The sequence below is a fragment of the Dendrobates tinctorius genome, unplaced genomic scaffold (genome assembly GCF_039654945.1).
Source record: "Dendrobates tinctorius isolate UK_male_01 unplaced genomic scaffold, ASM3965494v1 ptg000054l, whole genome shotgun sequence".
In the NCBI taxonomy this organism is placed as follows: Eukaryota; Metazoa; Chordata; class Amphibia; order Anura; family Dendrobatidae; genus Dendrobates; species Dendrobates tinctorius.
Genome location: NW_027361722.1, coordinates 4,215,203 through 4,240,980, shown reverse-complemented (window position 1 = coordinate 4,240,980; position 25,778 = coordinate 4,215,203). Strand labels below are relative to the sequence as shown.

Sequence of the window (25,778 nt, the reverse complement as noted above, 5' to 3'; positions counted from 1 at the left end):
AGTGATCGAAGACTGGGTAGGATACGTAACTCAGGTATATATAGATATATATATAACCAGAGGTGTCCGGAGGGATAGTCTGAGACGCCCTCCTCCTTTCACTGAGTACCGCGTAGACTTTTGGGCTTCCCAGAGGGGGTTGACCCGGTGAAACAAACGGAGACGGCCGCTTCGGTATTGTGCAACAGTTTAAGTCAGGATATTTAGCTCTAAAGGAGAGAATTATGTTTCTGTGGAAGAAAAAGAAAAGTTTGGAATTGTGTGAAGGATCAGATACTGTTAGTCTTATGATTCAAAGACGAGGAAAGAAATCTGTCAGGAATGCAGGAAAAATATTTTCGATTCTGGGATTTCCTAAGGGCGGGAGGTTGCAGCCTACGCTATGGGTCGAAGGAGTTAAAAAAATAAAGGGAGGTTGACTGATGATGGATTACTTAGAGGCGCTGAGGAATTCCGTGGCTTGGCACATGAATTGTATAATGAAGGTTATGTGGAAATTGAACCGCAAGTGAATTCTGATTGTTTTTATTGCTATGTGGAAAAAGGAAAATTGTCTAACACTGTGAAAAAGACTGAAAGTGTTGTGGTACAGGAAAGAATTGAGAATGTGATTAAAGAAGACACTGAGATCGAGGTTAATGTGTCAGGCAGACAGATGGTTAAGAATGATTTGAAACAAGAAGTTTCCCTGCTAGATGATAAGGTCCCTCCCCAGGAAATCAAGCCTCTCCTCCCGACTGTAAGCTCTGTGCCCCTTAACCCTAAGGCACCGATGTATCCTGGACTACCGAAACTCAGTATGCCCCCACCCTATGATCCTGCCGGGTGGATCTGTGCTGTATGCGGAGTTACTAATCCTCAGTGGAGAGAGGTCTGTTACAATTGTGGTACGAGAAGACCGGGTGTTGCAGCCCCCACCTTTCCTCTGTTGAATGCTGGCGGTACTTATTATCATGCGCTGGCGGCCTCAGTCCCCGTTATGCCTAATATTGTTAGTGGTTATGAAAATACACCCCCTCCTACTTTAGTTACCAGGTCAGAGACAGGATACCATGAGGAGATAGAAGATTTCCATGAAATGTATTCCAATATTGTTCCTGGACCCCACCGTCACGATGTGCTCTTTAGGATAGGGACAGGGGATCTCACGAAGCAGCATGTTGGGGCCATAGTAAATGCCGCGAATAATCAACTCCGCCATGCTGGAGGACTGGCCGCAAAAATTTCACAGAAAGGCGGACCAACGATACAGGAAGAATCTGATTCGCATTTACAAATGTATGGCCAGGTAGAAACAGGACAGGTCGCAGCAACCAGAGCAGGACAGCTGCCGTGTCAATATGTAATACATGCAGTGGGACCACGATATGACCCTATCAATATTCCTAGGTCCCAACAATTGCTTACTGAGGCTGTCCAGAACGTAATCCTGTATGCCTCCTCTGTCCCCCCGGTACGATGCCTCAACGTACAGTGGCTATACCATTAATCTCTGCCGGTATTTTTCAATATCCCAGGAAGGATGCCGCCATGGTCATAGTATCAGCAATAGAGCGGTGTATACAGGAAAACCCCATAAAATTGGAGGAGGTACGATTTGTCCTCGACAGCCGCCTAACGGCCCATCAGGCAATACAATCTCTAACTGTAACAGAGCCTCCTGCCTCGCTCCCACAGCAGGTGCCTCTTGTGCCCATACTACCGCCACCTCCTCCCCCGAGTTGTAATATCCGATTTTGAAGAAGATAACGTGGAAAGCACTCCTGACAGGCCAAAGTATTCTCCCTTCACCCCATCACAAATAGACACTGATTGCAATCAATTACCCGATCCAGAGACTTCCCCCATGGCTTTCTACAGGCAAATGGCATCAAATCGAGACATTTATTCCACTCCCCGAAGAGATCTATTACACACACTTCGAGTAAAAGCTGGGGAGGGGTATTTTCCAATTATGGAGGGTGGCATAATGTATAATGTGGATCTGGATGGGGGAACCTATGAGAGTGGTGTTGATTTCTGCAATGCCTTAAAGGTCTGGGCACAAGATAGATTGGCGGACCAAGCTACCTCTCTCACAGATGTCACACAGGCCAAGGGGGAGACTGCCGAGTTCTATGGGCGTCTTATGGTAGTATTTAGAGATCTGGGATTCTCACTGTATACAGTAATGAAGCCCATACACACCTTTATGTGGCAGCTTTGATGTCCGGCCTTAAACCCGAATTGCAAGAGGCGATAATCTCAGTTAGACCTGATGTTGAGAATTCCACCCTGGATGATGCATTGAAAGTAATAAAAAGTTTTCAGAAGAATTTAGCCCGCTCTGCAGCAGCGGGGAAACAGAAAAATAAATCAACAGCGGCAGCTGTGACAGCCCCTGCTCTAACAGCAGCAGCCCCTACCATTGCGCCCAGCGCGGCTGCGAGTACGCAGCTGGTTCCTTATCACTGGAGCACACAGCAAACTCTGGCCCCCCCTCAGACTTCAGCTCCTTACTCCAGTATCTCTCCTAATCCTATGAATAGAAGCCTTCCTCCCCAGATCCGCCGTGCCAATTCTCGTCTACAATGCTGGCGCTGTGGGCGACTTGGTCACTTTCAGAGAGACTGTCACACTCCCGCTGATAGATGTTACCCTCAAGTTCCCTCTTCCAATCGTAATCTAAATACTGGGAACCCCAGAGGATACCCCGGTTACGGACAGCCCCAAAATCCTTATAATTGTCCATACTGAAGGGGTGGCCAACCAGGGTCTGCCATCACAATGTCCTCCACCAAACCTGGGGCATGCTCATCCGTCACGCTCCCTGTAGGGGACACCCTTGTTAAGTTCATGGTAGACACTGGGGCGGCCAATTCTATAATCAAGTCATCAGATGTACCTACGGATATCCCTATTCAACTCTCAGATCAAGAGCTTGTTTTAATTGGAGTAGATAGCAGACCCAATAAGCATACTCTTACAAAACCCATCCCTGTGGGACCCTTCCCCAAGATTACTGCTCAGTTCGTAATCTCTCCCACATGTCCAAATTTACTGGGGGTAGATTTATTATCACAGTTCCGCTCCAGAATACAATTCCAAGATGATGGTCGGATGGTTCTTACGTTACATAACCCCTATGCAGATGAAGACAGTGAGGAAATCTGTATTTTGCATGCCCTTCCCACAGTTATGATGGCCCTGATAGGCCCAGATCCACCCCCAATATTGCCTGAGGATCAACGACTCACCCCATACCTCTCAGAAATACCATCTAAACTTTGGTCAAAAGGGCCAAATGATATAGGGGAAATGCCTGTAGAACCAGTAAAAGTGTTTCTCAAACCTGGTGACCCTTTTCCCAAAGTCCATCAATATCCTTTGAAACATGATCAGGAGCGGGGCCTTCAGGAACAAATACAACCATTACTTGATAACGGTGCTCTGGTACCCTGTGTTTCTCCATGTAATACGCCCTTGTTTCCCGTTAAGAAAAAGACCCCACCTGGCCAGCCCTCTGTGTACCGGCTGGTACAAGATCTACGGGCAATTAATGCAGCTACTAGTCTGGAAACTCCAGTGGTGCCTAATCCACATACTCTTTTGTCCCAAATACCCCAGGATGCTGCCTGGTTTACAGTCATCGATCTTACCAATGCCTTCTTTAGCATTCCGTTACACCCAGATTGCTGATTTTTGTTTGCATTCACTTTTCAGGGACGACAGTTAACATGGACAGTTATGCCACAAGGGGCCCAAAACAGTCCCAACTAGTTTGCAAAAAACATGAGCGAGTGTCTCTTGTCCTGGCAGTTAGATCACCCCCAGGTCACGCTGCTTCAGTATGTGGATGATCTTTTGCTGTGTGCACGAACGGAGCAGGAAGCCATCGTTGCCACTGTTAGCCTCCTCAAGCATCTGGCAGCACTGAACTGTCGGGTTTCGGCCTCGAAACTTCAGTTCTGCCTTGGTCAAGTGATCTTCTTGGGTCACTGTCTCCTTCAGGGTGTCAGACACCTCACAGAAGAAAGAAAAATAGCTGTCAGCTCCCTTCCATTCCCAAAAGATGAAACTGAACTCCAGCGTTTTCTTGGACTATGCACTTATTGTCGTCAGTGGATACCGGATGCATCCCGCATAATGCAACCCCTTTACAATGCCTTGAAAGACGTATAATGAGCTACAAGGAAAGATCACCGGTTTGCATGGAAAGCCTTCATCATGCCTTCTCTGAGTTGAAGCGGCTTATTGCTTCCGCCCCTGCCTTGGGCATCCCAGACTTTACTCGACCGTTCCATTTGTATGTGTCTGAGAATGAAGGACACGCAGCAGGAGTACTTACACAGTCACATGGCAATAGGCAGCGACCAGTGGGCTATTATTCGGCCCGCCTCGACCCAGTGGCCCGAGCATCACCAAGTTGCATGAGGGCAGTTCACACCACTCACTCGTTGCTTTTTGGACATGAAACGCACATTTTTGTCCCGCATGATATTGCAGCAATACTGAGCCTTCAGCAACCAAGACATTTGACTGTGCAACGACACTTACGGCTGCAGTGTTCACTCCTTTTGCCTGATTATGTCAAGTTGCATCGCTGTACAACAATCAACCCCGCTACTTTACTGCCGGTCCCCAAAAAAGATGGCAGTGATGAGGATTTTCTCCAACATGATTGTTCCCAACTTTTGACTGAAGAAACAGCTACTCCGCCAAATGTCAGTGAGAATCCACTCCCAAATCCTGATCTGGTGTTATACACGGATGGTTCCTGATATGCTGATGAGTTTGGTAGATTCCACACGGGATACGCTGTTACCAGAGGACACTGTAGTGCACGCAGCTGTGCTCCCGCCTTCACAGTCAGCACAAGAAGCAGAACTCCAGGCTCTGTCTACTGCATGTACTTTGGCCAAGAACAGATGGGCTAATATATACACGGACTCACGGTATGCATTTGGTATTGCTCACGATTTTGGGGCTCTATGGGCCAATCGAGGGTTTATTACTACTGCCGGAACCCCAGTGAAAAATGCTGAAGCTGTTAAAACCCTCATGGACTCGATCAAATTACCTACTCAGGTGGCCATTATCAAAGCTAAGGCGCACGGTCCTAGGACCAGTCCACAGACTGCTGGCAACACATTTGCGGATATGCAGGCAAAAGCCGCCGCTCTCTTACCCGTTGAACCAACCATACCAACTATGGTGACCACACGCTCTCAGCGTAAACAGTTACAAGAAGCACTGACCCTACAAGAACCTGATGATCTACAACAGACTGAAGTTTTCTGTCGGACCCCGTGAGACCGCTTAATGACGATGCAGAGAATGTCCTCAAAGGAAGAGGTGAAGCAATGGAAGACTGATGGGGCACGAATGGATAATGGTCTCTGGAAAAAGGACCAACTCGTGTGTCTCCCTAAGCGGATGTACCCTGCTATTGCCACATGGGCACATGGACCTACACATAGAGGAAAGAATCAGGCCCTCGCACTGGGGCAAAAATTCTACTGGGCTCCGGGAATTTCCACAGTTTTGACAGCGCTCAACCGTTCCTGTAATATCTGTCAGACTTGTAATCCCGGTCAACTTCAACGTGTGCCCCCGAAGCATCTTGCTAAGCCCGACTATCCTTTCCAAAGGCTCCAGGTGGACCATATAACGTTGCCTAAGTCTGGAAGGTATGAATACTGTTTGGTTGTTGTTGACATGTTCTCCAGTTGGCCGGAAGCTTTCCCTGTTACCAACATGACTGCAAAAACTACAGCGAAGAATCTGGTGATGGAAGTCATATGCAGATATGGGGTTCCAGAAGTTGGTGAAAGTGATCAAGGTCCGGCCTTTTCTTCTCATGTGTACCAAGAAGTTCTGACAATGCTTGGATCCACTGTAGCCCTCCATACTCCGTACCACCCACAATCCAGTGGGGAAGTTGAGGCTGAACGGCACACTGAAGGGACAATTGACCAAAATGATGCAGGAGACTACGGCTCCATGGCCAGAGCTCCTACCCATTGTACTCTACCACATTCGTACTACCCCTATTGCAAAACATGGCCTGTCCCCATATGAGATATTGTTTGGTACTAGGCCCTCAGTTGCAAATTTCCAGCCCCAGCAGTTATCAGAAGAAACTGACCGTGCTGTTCAATATGTTATTCAGCTTAGTAAAAATCTTGCTAACACCCATGCTCTAGTTTCCTCTTCTTTTCCAGATTCAGCAGAAACCGACACCTGTCATAACCTGAAGCCTGGTGATTTGGAAGTCGTGAAAAGGCATGTCAGGAAGCACGGACTAGAACCCTTGTATGACGGTCCCTATCAAGTCCTCCTCATCACCCAACAAGCCAATAGCAAATAAAGGGGACATAATGTTTTGGTCTTTCGCATTTTCCATATTATTATTGGTAGAAGTTAAAAGTTAAAGTTAGAAGATATTCAATGACTCAGAGATCAATACGATAAAGACAATGATCGTACTAAGGACAGTTGGTGGTCAGACACCTTCTCCTTTCTCAATCCAGCCAATTGGTTTAAGGGAATAGGGGGCTGGAGAGCTGGGATCTTACAGAGCTTGTTACACATTGCTGCCTGTATCCTTGTTGTATATGTGATACTAAAACTTGTTCTTTGGTGTATTTCTGTATGTATTAGGAAAGGTGTCGTTGCACCTGCTCTTCTCTGCACCGATCTCAAAAGGCTACTTGATGAAGATGTTGAAGCCAAGCACATGCCTACCTACAAAAGATCCCCACCACCATCATCAAAAATTGTTATTCGTGAACTGCAGTATACAGGGGGGACGGGTGCGCCGCGACAGCCATGACTGGTAACACGGCATCAGTCATGTGAAGACCAGTACCCCTCAAGTTGTTAGCTTGGGATAGCACCTCTGATGCTGCATATGTGTTGAAAAATTTATCTAGGGGGGATTATGAAGGGTTAAAACTAAAATCAGAGCTGAAGTTTCACTTCTCCATTTCTCTGAAGGTTTCGTTTCTTAATTTTTGTTGCTGTAAGATAAATTTTTGTAATTGGCATGGGCTGTCATGAAACCAGACTGTTCTCCTCAGGTGCAAAGATAAGGGGCTCGGGGAGGTGTATTGCTCTGAATATGCCATTATACTACTTTCTACGCTATCTAGGTACGGATATATATGCAGTTCCGGTTTCCTTGCAATATTATTGGCTTATAAAGTGAAATGATTTTATTGGTAGTTGAGAACCTTGCATAATTAAGCAAAAGATTATAAGAGAAGTGACTAAAATAAAGGGGCTTAGTGATCTGCCTTGATCCTCCCGTACAGAGACCCCCGTCTCCGCGTGGTCATTTGAGTTGCTAGCAACACTCTGTGGAATAATTTGGACATCACTGGCTCAACTGTGAAGGGTTAATTTAACTCTCTCCCTAACAAAACCACAGGTCACTTTACCTGCGGATCCGCACTGAACAAAAACGCTGGTGAATGCGCAGCGTGTGCACATAGCCTTACAAATACTGATGTAAAATACTGACCAAATACTGAATGTGTGCACATGGCCTTATACTGATAGATCGAGCAATACCAAATACAGCTCTGGCAAAAATTAAGAGTCCACTGCACCGCTTTATAATAATCCGCTTCTCTCCATGGCTGACAGCCATTCCATTCCAGTGTCAGCTGAATTCCAACCAGAGGACACCTGATTCTACCTAGGCTATGTGCACACGCTGCGGATTCTGCAGAAAGAATGACATGTCAATTCTTTCTGTGGATTCAAAACCGCAGTGAAAAAACTGCAGCATGTGCACGGCGGATTGTAAATCCCATAGACTTACATGGTACACTGTCTGCAGAACTGCTGCGGATCCACAGCAGAATCCGCAACCTGTGCACAAAGCCTGAATGTGCTTCTGATTAGTGATCACCTGAGCCAAATCTTATTTAACGAAGGAAAGTGTAAAAAACCCTGCTGTGGGGTCCACAATCCTCCTGCAATAGGAGAAGCTGGACGGCAAAACAAGAGCTAGTAATATCCCAAAAAAGACCTGGAGAGGCGCACAAGCCACAGGGTCCTGCGCCCACTGTGACATTTGGTGGAGGATCGGTGATGATCTGGGGAGGCTTCAGCAAGGCTTGAATTGGGCAGGTTAATCTTTGTGAAGGACGCATGTGTAGAACTCGCAGGTACACGGGATGCAGTGACGAGGCGGGTTGAACTTTAAGGTGTAACTTTTATATATATGGAGGCTGATAGAGGCTGCCCTGAGCAACCAAACAAGCTAACAATAATTGTCCTCGCAGGGACCAACACAAGAATACACTGGTAATGGGAACACGACTAACCCGGCAAAGGCCGGTCACTATAGGGCCGCGGTATGGCCGACTACGGGTCCTTAATTACAACGTGTCACTTATCCTCTCTGGAGAGTCACAAGCCATCAGACAAAGAAGAACTGCTGACATATGTACCAGGAGAGGGATAAGGTCACCCAAAAGCCGTGTGAGAGACGAGGAAAGCAGCCGAGACGCAGGAAAGCCGGGGTTAACAATCATGGGGATTCCACAGAATATTGATCTCTGAACTCTTCCTGAGGTAAAACATTAGTATTGTTCTTTCTAAATGATTATGACCTTGGTTTCTTAGCATTATTTGAGGTCTGCATTTTTTTTGTTCTTTTGACCATTTCTCATTTTCTGAAAATAAATACAAAATTTAGTGCTTGGAGATTCGGAGACATGTTGTCAGAAGTTTATAGGATAAAAGAGCAATTTACATTTTACTCAAAAATATAAAGAGAAAAATCAGAAACTGCACATTGTGCCGCGGGCTCTTCATTTCTGCCAGAGCTGTGTCCACACTATATACCAGCACCAAATGTTTTCTTGTTTCATACCACAATGTCTGACCCTGCCGTCCCGCACCGAGAAACCACGAGCCGCCATCAGGCGCCAGTGTGGAGACAAACCACGGCAGGAGCCGTCCCCACATTCACACGGCGGCCACAGCTCCGCCACATGGAGGTGAAGGCGCCGTGACGAGGCGATAATGGCCCCGGTCACCCCGCGGACTCTGTAGGCCTGGTTCACACATCCGTTTTTTCCCTTCAGTCAAAATCCGCCAAATTTTTTTAAAAAATGGATCCTCCAAAAAAGGGGCGGATCCGTTTTTTTCCCCCATAGACTTACATTCTTGGCGGATCTTGACTGACGGTCGTCTCTCCCCCCCTCCCGGTTTTTTTACGGATCCGCCAAGATTTTAGCGGGCGGATGAGACGGACCCTGCAACGTTCTTTTGCTTTGACGGTCCGCTAATTTCAGCATTAACCCATAAATGCCGCTCCGGGAGCCGATAAAATCTCTCAGCTCCAACTCACCCGTCCCTCTCCCGGTCGCGCGGTCGCTTTATATTTGGCCGCATCGCTTCTCCCACGGATCCTACGTGCTCCGCCGACTCCCGTCCATCACGGATCAGCTGGTTCCAACCTCTGGCAGATTTCAACTGACCGCCGATGACGGAGGGATGAAATAGGCCTGTTTCACAGTTAGGCTTTATCTTGTCAGTTAAAATCCGCCAAAATGGCGGAAAGCGGATCCGTTGCGGGGACGAGAGAGAGAGAGATTTTTTTTTTACCGTTCACCAGCAGTGATTTCAGGGTTAAATTTCCGCCTGAGATAATTCCTCCGGGCATGCGCAGTACAGAAATGCGGATCCTTCTGCCAAAAAACGTTACAAGCTCCGTCCGGGCAAGTCGGCGGACGAAACAAAATTGGCGGATCCGCAAAAAAACGGATAATGCAAGTCAATGGGAAAAAAAACGGATCCGCCAAACAAAAATGGTGGATCCGTTCTTTTAGGAAAACGGCGGAGCTTGACTGATGGCCTTACACTTCATGGGGACGACTTTATGGACCGAACATAAATACGGAGATGGCGGAGCCGCTAGAGGACACCAGAGAGGCACTTTACACAAGACAGATGATAAAAGAGGGAGAGAGCGACAGCTACAACAACCGGACACCACATGCACCGAGATCCGGTACAGACCCCCCAGAGCCCCGCCCCCTTCGGTGCAGACCCCTCCTCTCCGAAGCCCCGCCCCCTCCGCGGCTGCTCTCAACTGTCAGTGACGGTTGCTGTACGGCGGTTGCCATGGAAACTTAACAGGAAGTGACGTAGACCCGGATCTCCTGCGACGATTGGAGGCCGCGGCGGCGCTAACGTTCAATCCAGAGCGGAGACTAAAACCGGAGAGGTGAGAGCAGAGGGGGCACTGGTGGGAGATGAGGGTGGGAGGTGTCACTGGTGGGAGATGAGGGTGAGGGGGGGGCACTGGTGGGAGATGAGGGTGGGAGGTGTCACTGGTGGGAGATGAGGGTGAGGGGGGGGGCACTGGTGGGAGATGAGGGTGAGGGGGGTCACTGGTGGGAGATGAGGGTGAGGGGTGTCACTGGTGGGAGATGAGGGTGAGGGGGGTCACTGGTGGGAGATGAGGGTGGGAGGTGTCACTGGTGGGAGATGAGGGTGAGGGGGGTCACTGGTGGGAGATGAGGGTGGGAGGTGTCACTGGTGGGAGATGAGGGTGGGGGGGTCACTGGTGGGAGATGAGGGTGGGAGGTGTCACTGGTGGGAGATGAGGGTGGGGGGGTCACTGGTGGGAGATGAGGGTGAGGGGGGTCACTGGTGGGAGATGAGGGTGAGGGGGGGGCACTGGTGGGAGATGAGGGTGAGGGGGGGGCACTGGTGGGAGATGAGGGTGGGAGGTGTCACTGGTGGGAGATGAGGGTGAGGGGGGGGCACTGGTGGGAGATGAGGGTGGGAGGTGTCACTGGTGGGAGATGAGGGTGAGGGGGGGGGCACTGGTGGGAGATGAGGGTGAGGGGGGTCACTGGTGGGAGATGAGGGTGAGGGGTGTCACTGGTGGGAGATGAGGGTGAGGGGGGTCACTGGTGGGAGATGAGGGTGGGAGGTGTCACTGGTGGGAGATGAGGGTGAGGGGGGTCACTGGTGGGAGATGAGGGTGGGAGGTGTCACTGGTGGGAGATGAGGGTGGGGGGGTCACTGGTGGGAGATGAGGGTGGGAGGTGTCACTGGTGGGAGATGAGGGTGGGGGGGTCACTGGTGGGAGATGAGGGTGAGGGGGGTCACTGGTGGGAGATGAGGGTGGGGGGGTCACTGGTGGGAGATGAGGGTGGGGGGGTCACTGGTGGGAGATGAGGGTGGGGGGGGCCACTGGTGGGAGATGAGGGTGAGGGGGGTCACTGGTGGAGATGAGGGTGGGGGGGGGCACTGGTGGGAGATGAGGGTGGGGGGGGCACTGGTGGGAGATGAGGGTGGGGGGTGTCACTGGTGGGAGATGAGGGTGAGGGGTGTCACTGGTGGGAGATGAGGGTGAGGGGGGGCACTGGTGGGAGATGAGGGTGAGGGGTGTCACTGGTGGGAGATGAGGGTGAGGGGGGGCACTGGTGGGAGATGAGGGTGGGGGGGGCACTGGTGGGAGATGAGGGTGAGGGGGGGCACTGGTGGGAGATGAGGGTGAGGGGGGGCACTGGTGGGAGATGAGGGTGATTGGGGGGCACTGGTGGGAGATGAGGGTGATTGGGGTCACTGGTGGGAGATGAGGGTGATTGGGGTCACTGGTGGGAGATGAGGGTGAGGGGGGTCACTGGTGGGAGATGAGGGTGAGGGGGTTCACTGGTGGGAGATGAGGGTGAGGGGGGTCACTGGTGGGAGATGAGGGTGAGGGGGGTCCACTGGTGGGAGATGAGGGTGAGGGGGGGGCACTGGTGGGAGATGAGGGTGAGGGGGGTCCACTGGTGGGAGATGAGGGTGAGGGGTGTCACTGGTGGGAGATGAGGGTGAGGGGGGGCACTGGTGGGAGATGAGGGTGAGGGGTGTCACTGGTGGGAGATGAGGGTGAGGGGTGTCACTGGTGGGAGATGGAGATGAGGGTGAGGGGTGTCACTGGTGGGAGATGAGGGTAGGGGGTGTCACTGGTGGGAGATGAGGGTGAGGGGTGTCACTGGTGGGAGATGAGGGTGGGGGGTGTCACTGGTGGGAGATGAGGGTGAGGGGTGTCACTGGTGGGAGATGAGGGTGAGGGGTGTCACTGGTGGGAGGTGAGGGGGGTCACTGGTGGGAGATGAGGGTGAGGGGTGTCACTGGTGGGAGATGAGGGTGAGGGGTGTCACTGGTGGGAGATGAGGGTGAGGGGTGTCACTGGTGGGAGATGAGGGTGGGGGGTGTCACTGGTGGGAGATGAGGGTGGGGGGTGTCACTGGTGGGAGATGAGGGTGAGGGGGGTCACTGGTGGGAGATGAGGGTGAGGGGGGTCACTGGTGGGAGATGAGGGTGAGGGGGGTCACTGGTGGGAGATGAGGGTGAGGGGGGTCACTGGTGGGAGGTGAGGGTGAGGGGGGTCACTGGTGGGAGATGAGGGTGAGGGGGGTCACTGGTGGGAGGTGAGGGTGAGGGGGGTCACTGGTGGGAGGTGAGGGTGAGGGGGGTCACTGGTGGGAGGTGAGGGTGAGGGGGGTCACTGGTGGGAGATGAGGGTGAGGGGGGTCACTGGTGGGAGGTGAGGGTGAGGGGGGTCACTGGTGGGAGATGAGGGTGAGGGGGGTCACTGGTGGGAGATGAGGGTGAGGGGGGTCACTGGTGGGAGATGAGGGTGAGGGGGGTCACTGGTGGGAGATGAGGGTGAGGGGGGTCACTGGTGGGAGATGAGGGTGAGGGGTGTCACTGGTGGGAGATGAGGGTGAGGGGTGTCACTGGTGGGAGATGAGGGTGAGGGGTGTCACTGGTGGGAGATGAGGGTGAGGGGTGTCACTGGTGGGAGATGAGGGTGAGGGGTGTCACTGGTGGGAGATGAGGGTGAGGGGTGTCACTGGTGGGAGATGAGGGTGAGGGGTGTCACTGGTGGGAGATGAGGGTGAGGGGTGTCACTGGTCGGAGATGAGGGTGAGGGGTGTCACTGGTGGGAGGTGAGGGTGAGGGGGGTCACTGGTGGGAGGTGAGGGTGAGGGGTGTCACTGGTGGGAGATGAGGGTGAGGGGTGTCACTGGTGGGAGGTGAGGGTGAGGGGGGTCACTGGTGGGAGATGAGGGTGAGGGGTGTCACTGGTGGGAGATGAGGGTGAGGGGTGTCACTGGTGGGAGATGAGGGTGAGGGGTGTCACTGGTGGGAGATGAGGGTGAGGGGTGTCACTGGTGGGAGATGAGGGTGAGGGGTGTCACTGGTGGGAGATGAGGGTGAGGGGTGTCACTGGTGGGAGATGAGGGTGAGGGGTGTCACTGGTGGGAGATGAGGGTGAGGGGTGTCACTGGTGGGAGGTGAGGGTGAGGGGGGTCACTGGTGGGAGGTGAGGGTGAGGGGGGTCACTGGTCGGAGATGAGGGTGAGGGGGGTCACTGGTGGGAGGTGAGGGTGAGGGGTGTCACTGGTGGGAGGTGAGGGTGAGGGGGGTCACTGGTGGGAGGTGAGGGTGAGGGGTGTCACTGGTGGGAGATGAGGGTGAGGGGTGTCACTGGTGGGAGATGAGGGTGAGGGGTGTCACTGGTGGGAGATGAGGGTGAGGGGTGTCACTGGTGGGAGATGAGGGTGAGGGGTGTCACTGGTGGGAGATGAGGGTGAGGGGTGTCACTGGTCGGAGATGAGGGTGAGGGGTGTCACTGGTCGGAGATGAGGGTGAGGGGTGTCACTGGTCGGAGATGAGGGTGAGGGGTGTCACTGGTCGGAGATGAGGGTGGGGGGTGTCACTGGTCGGAGATGAGGGTGGGGGGTGTCACTGGTGGAGGTGGGGGTGACTGGCTGCACAGGTCCTCACTGCCCCTCTTCTCCGCAGATGTCTGGACGTTACACTCGTCCTATTAGCGGTCGATCAGGAGGACAGAAATCAGCAGGAAGCAGGAAGAAGCCCCGAGTGCGTCAGGCGTGGGACGTGAGTTCTCGGGGGTCTCTGCTCCTCCCCCTGCAGTCTGATGTCTGTTCACCCCCCGCTGTGGTCTCATCAGGTTTCTCTGTTGATTTTCAGAGTTCCATACAAGATCTCAGCGTCCATCGTGCGACCCCCGAGGAGCTGGTGAGCCCCCCACAGTGGGACGTGATCAGCGGTCCCTCACTCAGGGCTTCTCTTCTCTGCTGGTGTCGGCCACTTTGCTCTGTCCACTGATCTCCGTGTCTCCTCGGCTGCAGGTCCAACGTCATGAGATTCATAAGTCACGAAATCACAGCCTGGCCCAGTGGGAACTGAAAAAGAGATCGTTACAGAAAGAGTGGAGGAGACAGAACGGCGGACCCCCGGACCCCCTGGAGGAAAGACGCCTGGCGATAATGATGGAGGTAAAGAGCGGAAATGACAGGGAGACAATATCCGGGCTCATAAGTATCAATGAGATCTCCATAAACTGTCAGTGTAAGTCACTCCACTATGGAGCCTACAGAATGGTGAGCGCAGCTCTGGAGTATAATACAGGATGTAACTCAGGATCAGTAATGTAATGTATGTACACAGTGACTGCACCAGCAGAATAGTGAGTGCAGCTCTGGAATATAATACAGGATGTAACTCAGGATCAGTAATGTAATGTATGTGCACAGTGACTGCACCAGCAGAATAGTGAGTGCAGCTCTGGAGTATAATACAGGATGTAACTCAGGATCAGTAATGTAATGTATGTACACAGTGACTGCACCAGCAGAATAGTGAGTGCAGCTCTGGAGTATAATACAGGATGTAACTCAGGATCAGTAATGTAATGTATGTGCACAGTGACTGCACCAGCAGAATAGTGAGTGCAGCTCTGGAGTATAATACAGGATGTAACTCAGGATCAGTAATGTAATGTATATACACAGTGACTGCACCAGCAGAATAGTGAGTGCAGCTCTGGAGTATAATACAGGATGTAACTCAGGATCAGTAATGTAATGTATGTACACAGTGACTGCACCAGCAGAAGAGTGAGTGCAGCTCTGGAGTATAATACAAGGTGTATGAGTGCTGCTCTGAGATCAGTTTAGGGATCTGCAGGGATGAGACACTCCTCAGCTGGCCGGTGGATGACGTGTAATTATGGGATAGCCATTGTACCGTATATTGATCTTCTAGGGTCGTATACAGGAGCTTTCTGTTCTCTGCTTGAGATGAATTTCTGCTCCCCAGGAGCCGGGTCTGTGGGGGTGGGGGGTATTTCCATCCATTAGTTTCCTTGTTTCTGGTTGAGGTGTAGTACATCTTTCATGTATTATGGGATGTCATCGCTTTGTGCTTCTTTCTGCAGATTCTCTCGGATCAGTACCAGATGAAGGACGTCCTGGAGCGCTCGGACAGGGCCATGGCTGTGGTGAAGGATCTGTTTGGAGATGCCCCCCGCAGACACACTGGTACTATTCCACCTGCCCATGTCTGCATTGTCCTGCCTCTATTTCCCCACATTAGATCTCCAGCTCTCCTGTCCATACGGATCATCCGTGTTGACGTCTGTGCACTGTTTTTTACAGGTTTCCCACATGTCACCATGGCCCCATCCTGTGACCTGGAAACTTCATGTGGCCCCATAGCGCTGAAGAAGGACCCCCCCACCCACCTGTCCATCCTCAGCAAGAGCATCATGGACTCTCAGGTAATAGGACCGAGGATTGCTTGTTCTGAGGGGTCCTGTCCAGGGTCTCTCATGAAAGGTGGTGAGGGAAGATGATGGTAGTGGTCATTGTAATTATGGTGATGATGAAGGGTAGTGGTGGTGGTCGTTTTGACTGATGATGATGATGATGGTGGTTGATTCTCATTTTGCTGTTTGACCTCTTCTGGATTTTAGGCTCTGAATGAGATGGAGGAGATCCACCCTGAGGACAGCGATGATGAAGATGCAGAGGTGTCCATCAGCTTCCGTCCCAACCTTGACACAGAGAAGTAAGTCGGCTCGTGCCCCTGATGTTGGCTCGTGCCCCTGATGTTGGCTCGTGCCCCGGGTGCCGGCTCGTGCCCCTGATGTTGGCTCGTGCCCCGGGTGCCGGCTCGTGCCCCTCCTGAAGCTGTAGTCCGTCAGACAGAGTACAGCTGCATGATAGCGCACAGCATCGTGGGAGCGCAGCCTGTTATATACCCTGATAAGACCTCATTCACACGGCAGAGACTGTGGTCAGCGGAGCAGAGTTACTACTACTCCCACTGAGCGCTGCACCGCCGTGGGTGCACTTCGTGGTCATTTAAAGAGCACTGAGTATTTCAGAAAACTTGAACTTGTTCCCCTTTACTTTCTTGATTGGAGGGGACTGTGCACCCGGCCCCCCGCCGATCAGTGATATGAAGTAGTAGATGCGTCAGTCCTCACCTGGCCGAGCCGGGGATCAGTGGGTTCCAGCGGGGTAAAGGTGTTAATTTTGGGAAAACTAGATAGTCATAAAGGGGTAATGTGCTGAGCCTCAGGATGCCGGCATGGAGACTGGTAGTGACTTCTCCACTCGCCTCCCACAGTGGGGCCACCCGTGACCTTGGCATAGGGTGAGATCTCTGTATATGGGGTCCGGCGTGGTGTTGAGCAGTCACGGTTGGTGAGGGGCCGTGATGTAAAGGTTCGGTCTCCAGAGATCCTTTTCTGATCTTTTTCCAGGGTTCGCCGGATATTGAATGAAGAGACTTCTCATCTCACATGTGATCAGTGGTCCAGGTCGGGAGATACAGTGCAGGACCCCCTTGTAACACCCAAAGGGGCCGAGCACCCCTCACACAACCATATAGGTAAGAACATTCAGACACCCCCTTTATTAAAGTGATGCCCCCCTCTACAGCTCATTACTCCATGCATCTAAGATAAGGAAGCGGCTGCGTATCAGCTAACGTTTTGTGTATGCAGCTCCTGCCTCGGCCTATACATCGCCACGGTTACAGACTACTAGCAAACCACGTGGGGTCTGATCCTGCAGTCACGTTCTCCTCCGTCTGCCTCCTCATCTTCACGGACCACAGAAGATCAGGCAAATGGAAGAGCAGCACATGCTCATCTGTAACCATGGCGATGCATCGGTGTGCACAGGAGCTGTATACACTAAACGGGAGGAAGATTGGCAGTGGTCTCCTGACTTGCAGTGTGCAGTAGTAGCCGCTCTCTGTGATGCCTCCCTCCTGCTGGGCAGTATTCACACACCGCTTCTCTCACCAGCATTAAACGCCACTGCAGCAGTGAACAAGGTGAAGACCCGACTGACGGAAGACGAGCCGGAGGAGCCGGAGCCCAGTATCGTCATCGGCCGCGTATTAAACCCGGAACCCACACACCAGCGCAAGCTGCAGAGTAAAGGTAGATGTGCTGGACCCCAGAAAACGGCGCCCCCCTCAGCCCAAACACACAAGCCATGTCACACCAGGGGGCAGCAGAGATGGAAACTACTGCACGTCAGCTGGGGTGTTTTCCATTATACTACAGGAAAGAAGGCGAGACCACCCCACGTCTCCAGCAGTCAGAGAGCCGGCCCCCCGGCCCCCTCCACACATGAGCCGTCCAGCCTGGATGTCCTGAAGCAGATGATCCAGGAGGTGGAGCGGGAGCTGGAGACCTACGAGAGGGAGAGCGGCCGGGACGTGTCCTCCGCGCCGCAGTCTCAGGGGCTGACCGGCTTCACCCTGTGCCTCGTCAGCGCCATAAGGCGGCTGGTGTCCCACCTGAAGGAGGTGAGACGGGCGGGAGGACGAGGGTCCGAGGCTGGGGTAACACTATAGAGGTCAGGGACACTGAGCCGTGCCTTCTGCTTCCTCTACAGAGCGACCGGCAGCTGCGCCAGGAGACCGCGGAGCGGCAGCGGCTGAAGGACGAGCTGACGGAACAGCGGCAGCTGATCGACGCCCTGACCACGGAGATTCTCGCTATGAAGGACGGCAGCTCCGCGTCCCCGGTAATGTCCGGACATCGCCGTCCTCCATCTGTAGATATAACAGACCGCTGACTCCACGCACACACATTATGGGCATTGGGGCACCCATGGGTCACTGGCACGCCACGGTGTTCCAGGAACACACAAGGATCGTGGACACTAAGTGTGTCTAAAAAAAACTGGATCCCCCCCGAGACCAAGAGTATGAAGGGGCTGCAGTGCCCACAGCGCCACTCTGCTCCGTGTGGCTGCGTATAGTACTGCAGATCAGCCCCATGCACTAAGCTCCATCAGACCCTCCATTCTGCTGATCGGGGCAGACCCAGGAGTCAGACCCCACAGAGGCCCTATTCATTGTGCGATGTCTGGGGGGCCACGCGGTGGTAGTGGGATGTTTTGCTGCCATGCTTTACCTTCCACAGGGCGGTCTCTGTCCCCTGTCCGACCAGTCACCGACTCCCGGTGAGGCTACAATGAGCCGTCCTGTGCCCGTCCCAGAGCAGATGGAAGCCCCAACCAACGACTGCAGTGCCCACCCGCTGACGGCACACGGTGGGTTAATGTTGTGTCCAACCCTTTATCATCTGTCTAGGATAGGGGTCACCTGCCGATCAGTGGGGTCAGAGTGCTGGGACCCCCATTGGGGTGATGGGCCCGGAATGCCATGTCAGGCTGCAGTGGTGGTTGCACATACGCACCCCCCACTATACATCATCTACAGGACTGCTGCACATGGCTGCTGTCACCCAGCTTTCCTCGACTCCTGCACAGCAGCCACCGAGCATCAAAGAGATGTGTGTTTCTTTCTGTAGCAGGCTTACAGCGTGGAGCAGAGCGCAGAGATTCGGCGGCGCCCCATCCTGGCTATGACGCGTCCAGCATTAAGCAGGTGGCTACATCATTCGGGGACACGGGGTCTCTGCTGGACTTTGAGCCCGCCATCATGTTGTCTCCTCCCAGACAGAAAACGTGGTCGGGCCTTGGGGAGCAGTCCTCACGTGAGAAGGTCATCGAGGACCAGTATAGTAAGATGTCCGCTACTACATGGCTCATATCTGAGTACGGGGTGTGGGAGACAGGCGAGCGCGGGACTGGTGACATCAGCCCCATAATCTGTGACTACTCACAAGTCTGCTGGAAACTGTCAGCAAGCTGGTCAGTAGGGAATCCAGCGAGATCTCCACTCTAAAGCCACAGAATAGTGAGTGCAGCTCTGGGGTATAATACAGGAGGTAACTCAGGATCAGTAATGTATGTACACAGTGACTGCACCAGCAGAATAGTGAGTGAAGCTCTGGAGTATATTACAGGATGTAACTCAGGATCATTAATGTAATATATGTACACAGCGACTGCACCAGCAGAATAGTGAGTGCAGCTCTGGGGTATAATACAGGATGTATCTCAAGATCAGTAATGTACTGTGTTGAGTTCATTTTTCCCTTCACCAGTGAGGTTTGATGAACTCCCTCTTCTGGCGAAGGAAGGTAGTGAGGCTGATTACCAAACAGCTGAGCAGGTAGATGATGACTGGGTCACAGGAACTGATGACTGGATATAAGTCAGCCGACGCCCTGCTGCCTTGCTGGTGATTTTCCTGCTGGATTCTTGGAGACCAGTCTGATTTCTGCTTCTCAAAGCTAAGTTTTGCTCTGCTTTTTGTACACTTTAGTTCTGGTTTTGTTTGCCTTGTTTTTTGGAGTTCAGCCATCCCTGGCCGGGGGTGAGCTGAATTCCATTTTTGTCTCTGATCTGTTGATCTCTGGCTCTGTCTTCAGAATATACCTGAGTGCTGATATAGTCTTTTTGAAGCCTAGCGACTTCAGGGCCTGTTTTTCCTATCAGTCTGTTGGTTCATTTTTGGATAGGGTTTTTGCGGATTGCAGACAGCAGCTTTTCTATCCTGTCCTATTTAGTTAGCTTGGGCCCCATCATTTGCTCAACCTATCTTTCTATCTGTGTTAGTGTTTTTCATCTTGCTTCACAGTCATTATATGTTGGGGGCTGCCTATTGCTTTGGGGTCTGCTCTGGGGCAGTTTAGATTTCCCTTTCTGTCTTTAGGCTAGGCAGTTCTCCGGCTGTGATCGAGTGGTCTAGGGCACCGTAGGAACCCCCCACGGCTACTGCTAGTTGTTGTGGATAGGTTCAGGGGTTAGCAATCCGATAGCTGCCAACTTCTCTGGTTTTCTGGACTTAGCTATTATTGTTGTGTTTTCCTCCTTCGGTGACTCATCCATAACAGTACTGTATGTACACAGTGACTGCACCAGCAGAATAGTGAGTCCAGCTCTGGAGTATAATACAGGATGTAACTCAGGATCAGTAATGTATGTACACAGTGATTGCACCAGCAGAATAGTGAGTGCAGCTCTGGAGTATATTACAGGATGTATCTCAGGATCCGTAATGTACTGTATGTACACAGTGACTGCACCAGCAGAATAGTGAGTGCAGCTCTGGGGTATAATACAGGATGTATCTCAGGATCAGTAATGTATGTACACAGTGACTGCACCAGCAGAATAGTGAATGCAGCTCTGGGGTATAATATAGGATGTAACTCAGGATCAGTAATGTATGTACACAGTGACTGCACCAGCAGAATAGTGAGTGCAGCTCTTGGGTATAATACAGGATGTAACTCAGGATCAGTAATGTATGTACACAGTGACTGCACCAGCAGAACAGTGAGTGCAGCTCTGGGGTATAATACAGGATGTAACTCAGGATCAGTAATGTATGTACACAGTGACTGCACCAGCAGAATAGTGAGTGCAGCTCTGGGGTATAATACAGGCTGTAACACAGGGTCAGTGTACAGGGAGTGCGGCTGGTAGGATACAGCACTTTTGTGAATTTTGCCTTCTGACAATCTTTATTTCAGATCTTTTCGGTGACCATGAAGTCTTCTCCTCGTCTGATGCTCCGGCCGCACAGCGGTGGAATCTACCGTCTCGCTGTGATCCGGATTTGCTTCGGGTCGCTCCTCGGGGAGATGCCCTCGTCAGTCGCCATCATACTGAGTACCATGTGCCCGAGAACGATAGAACAAGCGCCCCCCTGAGGGATGATCACGACATAGCGTCCCAGATGGCCGAGCTGACCAGTCAGAACAGCGCCCTGAAGTCTCAGCTGCAGCAGTTCTTCTCCAGGACGGACAGTGTGGACGCTTCACAGGTGGCGGCACCTGATAAGGTAACACCAGGAGGGTAGGAGCTGACTCTTCTCCCACAGTCTGTACGTTGTATGTGACACGCTCCATTATATATTGATGGGTGGCGTCTTACTTACCTTGTGCTATCCTCTGCTCACATCCAGAGCTGCATTCCTAGTTCTGCTGCTTGGTACGTGCTATCAGAAGTGATACAATGAGATTGGTTGATTCAGTTTCTGGTTGTTGTAGTATTTTAGTGACCGGACGCGACCGAGGTATGAATGCAGCTCTAGATGTGACGGCAGCACAACGCGGCGCTCAGGACCAGTACACACTAGGTCAGACATCTGCCATTTTTTTGCATATTCTTCCAGTGTCAGCGCCTTGGTGTTTTTGACTTTCTGCTTGCAGTCAGTGAATGGCATCGTGCCTGGTTTCGGTCACATGATGACACGGTCGCCGACTCGTTACCGTGTGTCCATCACGTGACCGGTGTCGGCAATGGATGTTGCTCTTCAGTGACAGCCGGTGGTGTTGGCCCCTGACGTGTCCCGTTTCTCCAGCAGGAGGCGCCGTCTGTGCACAGTCCAGGGACTCTGGAGATGAGGATCGCAGAGCTGAACCGGCAGAGCGCGCAGGCGCGGGATAAACTCCTGAGACTCATCGAGCAGCAGAAGCAAAGTCTGGTGGTGTCGCCCGCCATCTCCCCCATCACTCCTGGGCAGGAGGAGTCAGGTACTGTGCCCCCGGGATGATGGCCTGTACTCCGCAGAGGAGGACATGTTATGGAGAGACCCCTGTGTATGGTCTCCTGGGGCATGCTGGGAGTTGTATCACAACAGCTGGAGTGCCGCAGATTGCTGACCCCTGTAATATAGAGCGGAGGGATCCGGGGGCCAATGGTACTAGGGTGCGCGTTTCATGGCCGCCTGGTGAGGGTGGGATCAGGGAACACTCTGCTCCTGTGATAAGCGGCGCCTTCTAACGCCTCTCACCTCATGTTTCCAGGAAGGAGAGCGCGGCCGATCGATGCTGCGCTGCCAATGCCGCAGCTCACCGATTCCTCCCTGGAGGGGACGCCGCCCATAGGTAGCGGGCGTAGGTAAGTGCCAGGGTCACAAGCAGAGCACTGCTGCATTCTGAGAGATGGGCTGCAGAGCTGACGCTCCTCTCCAATGTTCATAGATCAGGCGCCTCCCAGAGATCCAATTCATCAGCGACCGGCTCGTCCAGAGGAGGAAGAGCAGCGTCAGACGCCTCCTGGATGAAGGTAGGGCTCGGGTTAGTGGCCCGCCATTCAGCCGTCTACCCTGGATTTGTGGGAGCCGGATGGTGACCATATCTGTTTCTCCATATGTATGGCACTGAGGTGAACATTTAATGCAGCCCAGAGCGATGGTCGCTGCCCTGAGGCGTGAAAACACGAGACCCCAGGATGAGGAACAGATAGGGGCGGGTGCGCATGGGGCCCCAGGAGAGGGAACAGATGGGGGCGTGTGCACACGGGGCCCCAGGAGAGGGAACAGATGGGGGTGGGTGCACACGGGGCCCCAGGAGAGGGAACAGATGGGGGCGGGTGCACACGGGGCCCCAGGAGAGGGAACAGATGGGGGCGGGTGCACACGGGGCCCCAGGAGAGGGAACAGATTTGGGGGGGGGGCGTGCACACGGGACCCCAGAAGAGGGAACAGATGGGGGGGGTGTGTGCACACGGGGCCCCAGGAGAGGGAACAGATGGGGCGTGCACACGGGACCCCAGGAGAGGGAACAGATGGGGGGGGGGGGGGGGGCGTGCACACGGGACCCCAGGAGAGGGAACAGATGGGGGGGGGGGGCGTGCACACGGGACCCCAGGAGAGGGAACAGATGGGGGGGGGGGGCGTGCACACGGGACCCCAGGAGAGGGAACAGATGGGGGGGCGTGCACACGAGACCCCAGGAGAGGGAACAGATGGGGGGGGGGGGGGGCGTGCACACGGGACCCCAGGAGAGGGAACAGATGGGGGGGCGTGCACACGGGACCCCAGGAGAGGGAACAGATGGGGGGGGGGGGGGGGCGTGCACACGGGACCCCAGGAGAGGGAACAGATGGGGGAGCGTGCACAAGGGACGTCAGCGACAAAAACTGCTGCAGATTTCATTGTAGAATTGTGGCTCCGCCGCCCATTTCACAGGAGACGCCCTAAAACCTCTCCCACCGGCCGCTCCCGTGATGCACCTCTGACCATTCGCGCCCCCTGCGCTGCACGGCCCGTCGCCTCCTCTATTATGAGCTGTTCAATATTGAAAAAAGAAACAGCAGTCACCATTGCTTCTTAATAAAGGTTAATGTCCTTTATTCCGTGTGTCCGACAATCCTTTAACATGCAGGGGGAGCGGGGAGGTGTAGGAGGACAGCAGCCGGCCCGCGCCTCTCCCAGCGCTTCTCTGGGGCCAAACACCCTTGTCTTCTATTTTCAATATTGAACACACTTGGTCTCCAACACGTTTTCATGCCCCACCGAGGTCATCGTTATGCTTCATATTAAGGACTGATTCAGACTGCAGTCCACAGTTTGGTGCAGTTTTTTCACTTTTTGCTATTCTATTGTGAGCGGTGTCTGCCGTCTGCACCACAAGTACCAGCCGCACTTCCTAACCGCTCCCTCTTTCTCCGGCAGGTCGGTAAGGACAAGGAGGAGGGCTGGTTCGCCCTTTCTGCCCACGTCTCGTGACCCCTCCTCGTCATGTCAGTGTTTTATATTTATATGTAATTTATAATGTGATTTCTTAATAAAATCAGTTGTTTTTTTATGATTTATTCGTTTAACACAAATGAGGCGCGTCCCCCAGTCGGGGCCGACGTTAGGGGCAGGCAGACTATACGGCTCCCCCAGGGGCCCCTAGCCAGTGGTGTGTTGCTAATAGCGGCACAGCACGTTGAGTCAGGGGGGCCCGACACCAGCGCAAAACCTCCATCCCCCTCACACCCCCCCACATTCAACTGTATCAGTATCTTAGATGCTCCTTCCCCATCATTCCCCTCTGACACAGCAGGTGCGCCATGATGTCACTCCAGCGCACGCCGTGCTGAGATACTCTGCAGAGCTGGGAGCAGCGGGCAATGAGGAGAGGCGAGTATTGTATTTTTCTTAATATCCCTGAGTACGTGGTGGCCATAAGTCTAGGGCTGCGGGGCTACATTATACTCTGTCGAGGACTATGGGGTGCTTTATACTATAAGTACTACATGGGACCTGCATTATACTGTATTGAGGACTATGGGAAATGCATTATACTATATGGAGGACCGTGGTGCGTGCATTGTACCATTTCAAGGACTATGGGGCACATTATACTATATTGAGGACTATGGGGTGTATTATACTATAAGAAGGACGGAGGAGTGTATTGTACCATATGGAGGTCTATGGGGAGTGTATTATACTAAATGAGTAAACTGCCGTCTATTCAGCGAGTGATTGGATTGTTTATGGAGGAACAGAAATCCTTGTTCTCGGCAGCACATCGCCGGTGTAAACTGCAGATATGCTGCTGATAACATGATCCTGTACGGGGACAGACTGATCTATTAGTGATCGCTCTGTGCCCATCATTGTTCCTCAGCCAGTGGAAAGAGGCCGGGAAACAAGCATTGTACGACTTCCATATTGACGATGACCCTTGTAGAGGCCGGAGATCAGCGCATTTAAATACAATGGTTCATATAAAGGAGTAAAATAAATGTTTCTGTGTGATGGAGCAGTATGTCAGCATTTGGGGCCCCACTTTAAAGGGAATCTGTCACCCTATTTTTGGCCTATCAGCTGCCGGCACCGCCATCAGGGGCTCATCTCCAGCATTCAGTAATGCTGTAGATAAGCCCCCGATGTAACCTGAAAGAGAAGAAAAACACATTAGATTACACTGCGTTCCAAATTATTATGCAAATTGGATTTAAGTGTCTCAAAGATGTAATTTTTTGTTTTTCAAATAAACTCATAGATGGTATTGTGTATCAGGGCTCTTTGGATCACTGATATCAATCTCAAATTCCTGTGATAATTAGTTTACCAGGTGAGCCCAATTAAAGGAAAGCTACTTAAGAATGATGTTCCACATTATTAAGCAGGGCACAGGTTTCAAGGAATTTAGGAAAGAAAAAGGATCTCTCTGCTGCTGAAAAGCATCAAATAGTGCAAAGCCTTGGTCAAGAGATGAAAACATTAGATATTTCCCAAAAATTTAAACGTGATCATCGTACTGTTAAGAGATTTGTGGTTGATTCTGAGCACAGACATGTTTGTGCTGATAAAGGCAGAATGAGGAAGGTTTCTGCCAGGCAAGTTCATCGGATCAAGAGAGCGGCTGCTAAAAAGCCATTACAAACCAGCAAACAGATATTTAAAGCTGCTGGTGCCTCTGGAGTCCCTGGAACCTCAAGGTGTAGGATCCTTCAAAGGCTTGCTGTGGTGCATAAACCTACTATTCAGCCACCCCTAAACAGTGTTCACAAGCAGAAATTGTAGCAGTGGGTCCAGACATACATGAAAACTATTTTTAATACAGTCTTGTTTACTGATGAGTGTCGAGCAACCCTGGATGGTCCAGATGGATGAAGTAGTGGATGGTTGGTGGATGGCCACTATGTCCCAACAAGACTGCGACTTCAGCAAGGAGGTGGCGGAGTCATGTTTTCGGCCGGAATCATGGGGAAACAGCTGATAGGGCTCTTTAAGGATCCTGAAGGTGTGAAAATGACCTCTGCAAAGTATATAGAGTTTCTGACTGACAGCTGTCTTCC

The 25,778-nt window shown here is 52.3% G+C and overlaps 1 protein-coding gene across 6 annotated transcripts; it reads left to right on the top strand.

Annotated features, from left to right (window-relative positions):
• Positions 1-10,006: 10,006 nt before the first annotated feature.
• SPICE1 (spindle and centriole associated protein 1) lies at positions 10,007-23,791 on the top strand. 6 transcript variants are annotated; one of them, XM_073577036.1, is made up of 18 exons: positions 10,007-10,225; positions 13,813-13,890; positions 14,002-14,049; positions 14,163-14,309; positions 15,251-15,353; positions 15,471-15,592; positions 15,788-15,882; positions 16,583-16,710; positions 17,132-17,269; positions 17,396-17,640; positions 17,730-17,861; positions 18,263-18,392; positions 18,653-18,865; positions 20,726-21,036; positions 21,559-21,730; positions 22,004-22,097; positions 22,181-22,265; positions 23,656-23,791. In XM_073577036.1, the coding sequence occupies exons 2-18, from the start codon at positions 13,813-13,815 to the stop codon at positions 23,707-23,709; spliced, it is 2,295 nt and encodes a 764-aa protein (XP_073433137.1). In that variant the 5' UTR covers positions 10,007-10,225; the 3' UTR covers positions 23,710-23,791. The 6 variants fall into 6 exon arrangements, with proteins under 6 accessions (XP_073433137.1, XP_073433136.1, XP_073433135.1 ...); XM_073577035.1 differs by having other exon boundaries at positions 10,009-10,225; positions 13,813-13,908; XM_073577034.1 differs by lacking the exon at positions 10,007-10,225 and adding an exon at positions 11,044-11,076 and having other exon boundaries at positions 13,813-13,908; positions 18,656-18,865.
• The last annotated feature ends 1,987 nt before the right edge of the window (positions 23,792-25,778 follow it).

Bases quoted from the DNA above. Each gene is read 5' to 3' on its own strand.
- SPICE1 (XM_073577031.1), top strand. The intron at 15,883-16,582 runs GTAAGTCGGCTC...ATCTTTTTCCAG, and splicing joins CCCAACCTTGACACAGAGAA to GGTTCGCCGGATATTGAATG. The intron at 17,270-17,395 runs GTAGATGTGCTG...ATTATACTACAG, and splicing joins GCGCAAGCTGCAGAGTAAAG to GAAAGAAGGCGAGACCACCC.